This window comes from Sprattus sprattus (genome assembly GCF_963457725.1).
Source record: "Sprattus sprattus genome assembly, chromosome: 19".
Taxonomy (NCBI): Eukaryota; Metazoa; Chordata; class Actinopteri; order Clupeiformes; family Clupeidae; genus Sprattus; species Sprattus sprattus.
This window is the reverse complement of record NC_137917.1, coordinates 17,754,275-17,764,074: the sequence shown is the minus strand read 5'-3', so window position 1 is coordinate 17,764,074 and position 9,800 is coordinate 17,754,275. Positions and strand designations below refer to the sequence as shown.

The 9,800-nt window shown below is 45.5% G+C and overlaps 1 protein-coding gene across 1 annotated transcript in view; it reads right to left on the bottom strand.

The window, feature by feature from the left end:
* Positions 1 to 3,081: 3,081 nt before the first annotated feature.
* arnt (aryl hydrocarbon receptor nuclear translocator) overlaps positions 3,082 to 9,800 on the bottom strand; it is a 13,305-nt gene continuing 6,586 nt past the window's right edge. Inside the window, exons 14-20 of the mRNA XM_080857935.1 lie at positions 8,953 to 9,049; positions 8,547 to 8,664; positions 8,066 to 8,168; positions 6,915 to 7,101; positions 6,239 to 6,416; positions 5,857 to 5,984; positions 3,082 to 5,737 (exon numbers count right to left, since the gene is read on the bottom strand). Of these exons, the coding sequence (XP_080714061.1) occupies positions 5,651 to 5,737; positions 5,857 to 5,984; positions 6,239 to 6,416; positions 6,915 to 7,101; positions 8,066 to 8,168; positions 8,547 to 8,664; positions 8,953 to 9,049 (898 nt within the window). The 3' untranslated portion in view covers positions 3,082 to 5,650. The remainder of the gene's footprint in view (positions 5,738 to 5,856; positions 5,985 to 6,238; positions 6,417 to 6,914; positions 7,102 to 8,065; positions 8,169 to 8,546; positions 8,665 to 8,952; positions 9,050 to 9,800) is intronic.

Sequence of the window (9,800 nt, the reverse complement as noted above, 5' to 3'; positions counted from 1 at the left end):
CTCCTTAAGCAGACAACAAATCATAAATTTACTTTTTATTGCCATTTCTACACATATTTATTCCTCTTGTACTGCAACTCAGTAAGCTCTCGGCTATATCAGTCAAGATCAGACCAGTGTTGCAAAAACAAAAGGTTTTTATTGGATATTCTAAATATACAGCATATTGTCTTTAAAGAAAGGGTTATTTGTAAAATATATATATATATATATAATTGGAGCCAATCCAGACAAAATAGAAAAAATGTTTCTAGCAGAAAACCAAGTTAGGAGAAAATCAATCCTGAACTTGGTGATGTGTAAATTAAAATGAATGCATAGCAGCCCATAGGCCTACTTCCTGCAATCCAATCATATTGAAACGTTGCACAAAGATAAAAGACAACCACACAAATAGCGTATTTAAAAAAAAAATTCTGATGGCTTATGTTTTGACAATTTACTTTTAGACATTGAAAAGTTAAAGGCTAATTAGGCCTACCTATTCAGGGACTAAAATTGTGTTAAAGCTGTACTTGATATGAATGAAATGAAATGAAATATGAAAAGCATAGGTCATAAGTAATTTTCTAGCCTACTGTCCAAAAAAATCAATTACGAAAGACGGCTGCCTTCACCACTTTTAGTCCTACAGAGGTCAGCTGTTCTCCGCGCAATTTAGTCTCTTCTCGAGGATCTAGCGAGGCTATCAGAGTAAGCTATAACGAACGACCAATAAACGAGTAATGGGTGGCTGAGACACCGTAATGAGTATTTTAACTTTTAGCGGTGAATTTTACCATCCCTTTTCTGATGGATTTTGTGTCTACCATCTTCCAGTGATTGTGTTCTACCATCTTCCAGTGATTGTGTTCTGTGCACGTGCTTCAGCAATACGAGCAGACCCTGGTAGTAAAGGTGATTCATTCAATTACCTGTTTCAGTAAATTAGAGGTGCACTCAAATAAATTAGATTAGCACAACAGAGTTCGTTTTACGCAATCCGTTCTGTAGCCCACTCATGTCACTTAAACGGTCTCATGTCCTACAATATTTGCTCCAAGGTGTGTTTTTTTTTTTTTTTTTTTTTACAGCAAACTGAGTTCCTGCTAACATTGATAGATAAAAGTGCATACATTTTCCTCTCAGTCCACAACATGACTGCTTTTAGATCCGTGCGAACAAACTAAGACCCTAGCAATTTCCGGACCGTGTGAATCTCTTGAAACCAGTCATTATCATAGACTTGTTCACAAAAAGTCACATTGTTACTTGGCAATGATTAACTCTTCTGTTGGATGGGATCCGTCATCGATCAGAAAATGAAGTAACAAGGTTAAGTCTTGTTCTCCATACCACAAATGGCCAACTTGTTATCTTAAGTCACATTCTGGCGCCACTATGTCCCCTTACCACTGATTTCCTCCTTACCCCTGTCCCTCCACCGCTGGTTCTTCCTGGTAGGAGGCCACAGATATGGAACTGTAGGGGTCCAAGACCAACTGGATGCAGCGCACCATGGTGACCAAAAGGAAGAAGCAGAGGAGGAGGAAGAAGAAGATAGCAAACCCCAGATCCACGTCCACCTCCGGCCAGGGGACAGGGAGTGCGGGCTGGTCCATCCTCACCCACCGCAGGACTTGGGTGCGGAGGCTCAGGAGACGCTGGAGGTTCTCTGCAAACGGGAGTTGGAAGCCTTTGGTTCTTCTTTGGTGAATAATAATGTCCAAAGGAAAAACACCCCAACACAAGAGAAAAATTCACCAATTTTCCCTTTCTCCTTCTTGCTTTCCTACCTTGGTCTTGTTTTTTTGTGTGCACTTTTGTCGCCTCTCTTCTTCCACAACCCCTTTTTTTGTGAAGCTGCCCAGGGCGGCCGTCTCAGTTTCACCTGACCACGCCAGGTGTTCTCTCTCTTGCACAGTTCCTTCCGCTCGGATAACAGCCCCAAGCATGTCGCTCTCCACCAAAACCACTCTCTGCCCTTAAAGACACACACAACTACACTTGGCACCTGTGTCCACCATCAATATTTAAGCAGGAGTTTGGTAACAATCATACCGTATAAGGGATTAGGACACCCTGTAGGGTCTCTTGATGCTGTGGGTCAGCCTTACCTCAGGACATACACTGACCTGCACTCCTTATCATTAACATAGAAAGTCTTCATCGGGCAAACTCATCTCAGTCAACAAAGCATAATAAATACAGACAACATTAAATTGGGTTGTGCGGTCAGTCTTCTGTGGTTCTTCTTTTAACGTCATCATCAGAAGGGAATCTGTGGCTTTGAGCACTGACAGCGGACTCTAATCCACCAGGAAAAAAACTAACAAAACAGGTCCTCTCCTCTCCAGAAGTGCCACCTTAAGGCAATATAAGAGGCCAACACAAACCTGGCAGATTGGGATTTCACCAAAAACCATTCACTAAAAACATGGTTAGTAAATGTCTCTATATGTCAACTTGTACTTAAACTGAAAAGTCGAAACATGAAATAACAAATTGTATTGCACTCTCAGGCATTGACAGGCACATTTAGCATGTGATCAACACGCAGCACCATGCCTTACACGAGGCCCAATCCAAACAAACCATGTGGACAGATTGCTTTCTGCTCAGTTTGGCATGAACTGGCTGAGTGAAACGGGACGAGCTGTGAGGGAGTAAACTGATCCCCCCCCAATTTAACAGAGATCACTGCGTCTGCTGGAGACACACAGCGCCAGCAGGGCAGAGGAGCGCCAGCCCGGGCAAGCTGATCCCATGCACATAAAGCAGATGTGTGTCCATTACCTTGCGGATGGACACCAGAGGAAGGCAGGGGAAACAGATACAACACTGCCAGGGCAGAGGATGCCTTGGAGGGAGCCCTGAGCCCAGCTTGAAAACTCTACACCCCCTGACCTGCCTGTTACGGTTTTCCTCTTTTACAACTTACTCAGCCTTTCCATTCTGGTAGTACTGCCATTGCCAATCAGATGAGTAGAAGGAGCTGACGTTATAGCCATGATTAAAACAAGGCACTTTTTTTTTCTTTTTACAATGTAATGATTTAATACAAAAAAGAAAACAAAACACTCTTTCTTTTGTTTAACATTTCATATACATATATTTCATATATTTGTGTATCTAAGTGAAATATATAAACTGCAATTCACATCATTGTAAAAACCTGGACAAGGGGAAACCAAAGTGGTTTAAAATCAGCAAGACGACAAATATCGCCCTGTTAAAACTGGAAAAGTACTAGAGACAGGTGGGTGTACTTGTATGTAACATACAGGTGTTGACATCTATGAGAGAGACGGTCTCCTTCAAATATGTGCAGACATCATTACACACACACACACAAATGAAAAGGGCTTCAATCTAAATGTCATCTACAATTAAAAAATAAACAAAAACAAAAAACATATTTGACATGACGGGATCTTTCAAGCCTTTGGATTGCGGGCTCCCTGCTTGTGTGTAAAACAGTCCCAGCTAAGCATTACGAAGCACTCTTCCCCATGGCGTGCCTGGCAGACACCTCTGCAGTGCCTTAGCGTGGCAAATCACTAATACTGCAGAGCTATCGCTAACGTCCTGCGTGCTCTGACCACTCGCTTAGGAAAAGCAATATAGGATGTCTTGAAGGCCAATTTGGAGAACCCACTGCAGCTAAACCAAAGCCAATTTGAATAGTTCAACCCACTTACATTATTTTACAGGACGACAACATGCCTGGGACAAAAAGACACTAATCTTGCCTAATACAAAATAGACCCAATCTCTACTTCAATAAATATTTGTTTTTCTAGCCCAGATAGTAGTGGGTTCTTGCACAGGTCCAACCATGATCTGGTAAGGATCCGTTCCAGAACCTGCGGTTCTCTGGGATGCTAAGGTGAAAGGTAAATGCGGTTCCCCTCACTTGACTGGGACTGGGTTGTGAGTGGGGAGCGAGCACCAAAGGACCCCCTCCCAGAGGCTTTATGAGGAGGGGAGGAGAAGACAACCAAAGGCCAAAGGAACCTGAGAATACCATCATTTTTTCTTTTTCAGTTTTTCGACATTTGCCTCATCTAGTCCGCAATTTAAAAATAAAATGATCCTGTAACACCGCTACCGTTACAAACACCAACACAGAATGGCTTGAAAATACGAAATTCCTGCACATGATTATTGCTTTCAGTTTTTCCTCTCTTCAATATTTCTTTTTCATTAACAATACACGTGATTGCAATCTCTAGATGATTTGAAAAGAAAAAAACGAGACAAAAATAAAACATTCACACATAAGTGGAGAGAGGAGATGAAGAGTGCAGCTGGTCGCTCCGGGCAACAGGAGGACTCGGGAAGTGAAAGTGACTGAAGTGAATGAGGGTCTGAAAGCGTCTAAGCAAAAACACACCTGCTTGTGCACGCAGGTCCACCCAGTCCACAGTGCACTCCCAGTTCAGTCTTTCCACATATCGACTTAATTATTTCCTTTAGGAGTGGCCAAGTGGATGCGTGGGACTGATGACCTCCGGTGTTCTCCAGTTACTGAGGAACGTCCGGCCGCACTTCCAACCACACCATCGAAGCTTGTTGCTTGGCGCGTGCGAGTGAGGTGTGCGAGTCAGGCCCATACAAACCACTCACCTTCCATCACAACACAATACAATATTCATAGGGCAGCGGAGATGCATAGGAATGGGTCTGGATATACTCTCTTAAAACATGATCGGGTGAGTGTGTGTGTGTGTGTGTGTGTGTGTGCGTGTGTGTGTGTTGTTTATGTTGGGACTGAAAGGTGACTCACTGGCAGAGCCAGGAGGAGATGGAGATGGGCTGACGGGTGTCGATTTCTCGCTCAGTTGCAGCCCTTGGGGCATTGCCCTCTGACCCTGACGCTCACAGCGAACCTTGACTCCATGAGTGGGGTCGAGGGTCATCGTTTAAGTTGAATGGCAGGTCTTTTCTCTTTTTAAACCATCAGACCTCAGACCTGAGAAAGCAAAGGGTAACTGGGGTGGATGAATCTAGAAAATTAACCAAAAAAACTATGGGTGTGTGTGGGTGTTTGTGGGTGTGTGTGTGTAGGTGTTTGTGTGTGTGTGTGTGTGTGTGTGTGTGTGTGTATGTGTGAGAGAGTGTGGGAGGGTGGGTGTATAGGGAAGTGTGCATTAGTTCTTAGAGTGGCAGTGCACCAGTGTGTGGGACATTTTGTGCTTTTGTTGTGCGTTTGTGCGCTTACTGTGTGTACTTTGTCTGTGTGTGTGTGTGTGTGTGTGTGTGTGTGTGTGTGTGCGCAATTGTTCTGGCTGCTAAAAGTCCAGTCAGCACTTTCCTTCACACTCTCACGGTCCTTCCCTGTGCATCCGCCCAGGTCACAGTAGACTCTAGAAAAAACCTTGTCCCGGTCTGGTCCTGATCCGCTCCAGAGCCAGCCATCACCTGGGCTCACCTTCGGGGTCCATCGCCATTCTTCTCTCTGGCTTTAGGCTCTCCCGCCATCATCAGCCTCCATTTGGTAAAATAATAAAAACAAAAATAAAAAAACAGAGAGAGGGCACCACTCCCAAAGGAGAACAAGGGAAAGGAAACAGACTTGCAGAGAGTGACAGTGAGAGAGATAGAGCGAGAGAGAGAGAGAGAGAGCGAGCGAGCATGAGAAAGAGAGGGAAAGACATTCAACAGGGCTTCACTCATTGAAAGAGGGGAACATAGGAATCTCGCCAAAGTCTTCGCTGTTAAAGTTCCCTGACTGATCCAGCATGGACAGAACATCCTGTAGATGAGAGAGAAGAGAGAGATGGAGTTGGAAAGTTAGGATGGTGACGTGTGCATTTTTTCGGACATCTTACAGCTTACAATCATGACAATGAAGGCGTCAGCCTGCTAACTCACCGGGAACATCTCTGTCTGATTGGCCTGAGGGTTAGGGGCGCCCTGGGCTTGAGGCTGGCCCTGCCACTGGCCCCACACTGACTCTGCTGGCCTGGAGGGGAACTGCGCTGGTGCCTGAATGCCATTTCCTACACAGAGGGAGAAAAAAGGAGGAGAAAATGTATATATTAAAAACACTTTTGGAGAACCCCTATTCAAAAGTGTACAGACTCACATGCGCTCAAAATAACGCCCCTTTGATACACTGTGAAAATGAATTGCCTTTCCACATTCCAATACCACTAACACATTGACCTTCTTTGGTTTACGACAACATTAGCTGTGGGTCACAATCTTATCATCTTCTCAGAGGGAGCCCATGCCAGGCTGCCCAGCTACTCACCGTATCCGTTGGTGACGGTGCTGGAAGAGCTGAGCGTGGGGTAGGTGGCAGCACTGGAGGGGATGGGGGTGGCGGCGCTGCCCATCTGCCCAAACGAGGAAGAGGAGGAGGCGGAAGACGAAGAGGTGAAGTCCCCCATGCCAAATGGGGGAGACTTCACTGTGGGCACTGCCCCCTGCTGGGTGAGAAGAGATCATTTATATATAAAACGCACATTAAATCAACTGAAATCCACACGCAAAAACAAAACCGGGGCTCAGTGGTTCACATGTATATACAAAGTTAATTTAAAACCTCACACGTGTAGTATGTTGTAGTAACTATGTTAAGACAGAGTGTTGGAAATTTGATGACTGAACTGTCAGACCATAAAATGACAGTATGTTATCATTTTGATGACTATAAAATTACAGTATGTTATCGTTTTGATGACTATAAAATGACAGTATGTTATCGTTTTGAAGGCTATAAAATGACAGTATGTTGTAGTTTCGACGACTACAAAATGAAAGTATGTTGTAGTTTGACGACCATAAAATGAAAGTATGTTGTAGTTTGACGACCATAAAATGAAAGTATGTTGTAGTTTGACGACAATGACAAGATGTTCCCTCATAGCAGTGTTGCAGCTTGGGTTTCTTCCCCAATCATCTGATCTTTGCCATCTAAAACCTACCTGTGTGTTGAAGGGGGGTCTTGCTCCCTGCCACCCTGCAGCGCCAGCTAACGCCCCCGCCTGGGTCTGATTGGGGCTAGTGATGTTAGGGGCGCCCCCTGATGGTGTGCTCTGGCGGGACATGTGGGCCAGCATCTGGCCAGCTGAGGGGGGGGCCTGCACCATCTGCTGGGGGAGTCCCACTGACCTGAGGTCAGCAAAGAACACCAATCAGGAGAGGAGCACTCTGACACGCATGAACGAACCCAATCACCTATGCACACGCACGCAACAACTCACACACATAAGCTTACATCGTCTTACACATAAGTATGCATGGTCTCACACGTGCGCACGCACACACATAAGCTTACATAGACACACACTCACACTCACACACACACACACACACACACACACACACACACACAAATTGCTTGGCTATTATCAGTATAGTAATCAGTTAGCCACTTCTATACTTCCATGAAAGAAACTACATTCCAAGCAGCCTTGAACGCTCCATTCAAGCAGTGAACTTTACTCGATTTCTGGGTACTGACGTTTCAACACGGACAATCTTCCTGGAACTGATAACAGACTAATTAAAAAACATGCTTAAGTCAGGAGCTCCTTAATCACAGGAACAACTGGACAGTCAGCAAGATTAGTATCAAGACAAAAACTGTTTAGGGGCTCCTGATAAGGTTTTTTTTCTAATCTTCAGCCATGTACCATCATATACGTGTCATACGGAGTTACGGCTGGTGGAAAAACACTTAGCCCACTGAAGATAGCAGGTCAAAGGGTATAAGTGTCAAATGAGGCTGTTACTGTGACAGGAATGATTTCCTCATCTGACTAAAAATGTTCATATTCTTGATTCTTGAGCAGGTAAATAGAGCTTAAATAAGGGGATTGGCCCCCTTCCCCTCCCCCTCCTTTATCTAAATAATCATTTAATATGCAATATCATGGAACTGGGATTTTACAAGGTTACCAAAGTAAGAAAATGTCCTTTTTTGTAATACCCTTAGTATACAGTACATATTCATACTGAAACACCCCAAGTTTACATATTTACAGGTGTGCAAGCACTACGCTATAGGGATCGCATGGAGTCTCAGGCGTGTGTGATGCAGGTAACACAGGTGTGGTGTGTGGCTCAGTGTTACCTGTAGGAGTCGGGGGCTCTTCCAGCTGCTGAGTAGGTGTTTGGCTGGGGGTACATCTGCTGGGCGACCGGGGCAGAGGTGGTGGGCAGAGCCTTAGGGTGATCTGGGATCAGAAACAGACGAGCAAGTGTCATGTGGGTTCTGAGTTCTACAACAGCACTGAAAATGAACTGTAATAAACTGTGTGTCTATGTGTCTCTGTGTGTGTGTCTATGTGGGTGTGGGTGTGTGTGTGTTGGTGTGTGTGTGTGTGTGTGAGTGAAATAGGGGGAGCAGATAAGAAAGATCAGCAATGTAAGGTGGAGACATGGGGACACACTAGGTGCATATGGGGGGTAGCTACATACTGTGAATGTGACAAAGTATCAGTGATTGTACTGTGCCTCAATTGCTGGTGTGCACTGACAACACACACACACACACACACACACACACACACACACACACACACACACACACACACACACACACACACACACACCTGTGAAAAGGTCAGGGAAGTGGGGGTCTCGCTCTGTGTACATCTCCCCTTTGTCCAGCGGCTTGCTGTGATTGGAGGCGTTTCCATTTACAGAGACACCTACTGGCTGTGCAGAAACCTGAGAGAGATGAAGAGGGGGGGAGAGAGCGAGGGAGAAAAGGTAGGGGTGGAGGGAGAGAAAAGGAGTAAAGGAGGGAAGGACATAAAAGAAAGGGACAGAGAAAGAAAATGGAGGGAAGTGAAAGAGGGGGGAAGCAAATGAAGAAAAAGGGGAAGTGAAAAAGGAAATGACCAAAATGAAGGTGTTAAAACACAAAATGAAGTTAGGCATATTTCTTGAGACATTGTATGTTCAGGTGTGATGCTTTGTGAGGTCAGGTGTTCACCGCATTCAGGTTCAGCTTACCTGTGGCAGTGCCACCTGTGCCACCTGGGTAGAATCATATAAAGCCTCTCTGCCGCCTCCCCCCTCGAGTTCCGCCTGTTGCTGCTGCTGGAGCTGCCTGCAGACAGAGAGAGAGAGAGCGAGAGAGAGAGAGAGAGTCAGTCAGTATGGCCAGATGGTTATTGCATGGGTAAGGCCCATCACCAGCACCAGAACCAACAGCAGAAAGCCGACACCTGGAAACCAAACACAAAAGTCACCCGTTACCATGGATACCACAGCGGAAGTAACAGAAAAGGAAGAGACAAACCCACAGCAGCAGCAGCAGAATTCCTCACCACCAACAGAGAGAGAGAGAGAGAGAGAAACAGTGAGAAAGAAGGAAAAAAAAAAAAAAAAGAGGCAGAAGGAGAGCAGCTATGTAAAAGTGTACTCCCAGGGTTCCAGCAGCATGGGGGTCATTCTGGTCTCACCTGACCGGTCCCTGCCCAGGGCTGAGGGCAGAGGGGCAGTTAGGGCTGTTTTGCCCCAGCGGGAGGGGCAGTGCCACCCCTGGAGACGACAGGGGGGTGAGGGAGTCCTGATTTGGAGCTCTACTGCCACGCAAATGCCCCAAAAGAGGGCAGTAGAAGAGAATCAAACACAAACACACATACACTCAATCATACGGACAAACACTAAATTACTGACGCGTAACACACATGCCCCATGTGAACAGTGAGGGGTGCAGGACTGGATATGTGCAATTAAAGACACACACCAGAACTCCACATGTACATCATCACCCTCAATCACAGCTGATTTCAAACAGGTGATCAAACTTCATGCACAAGATAGTTTAGGGAACAATCTTTCCACGGGTGTACACG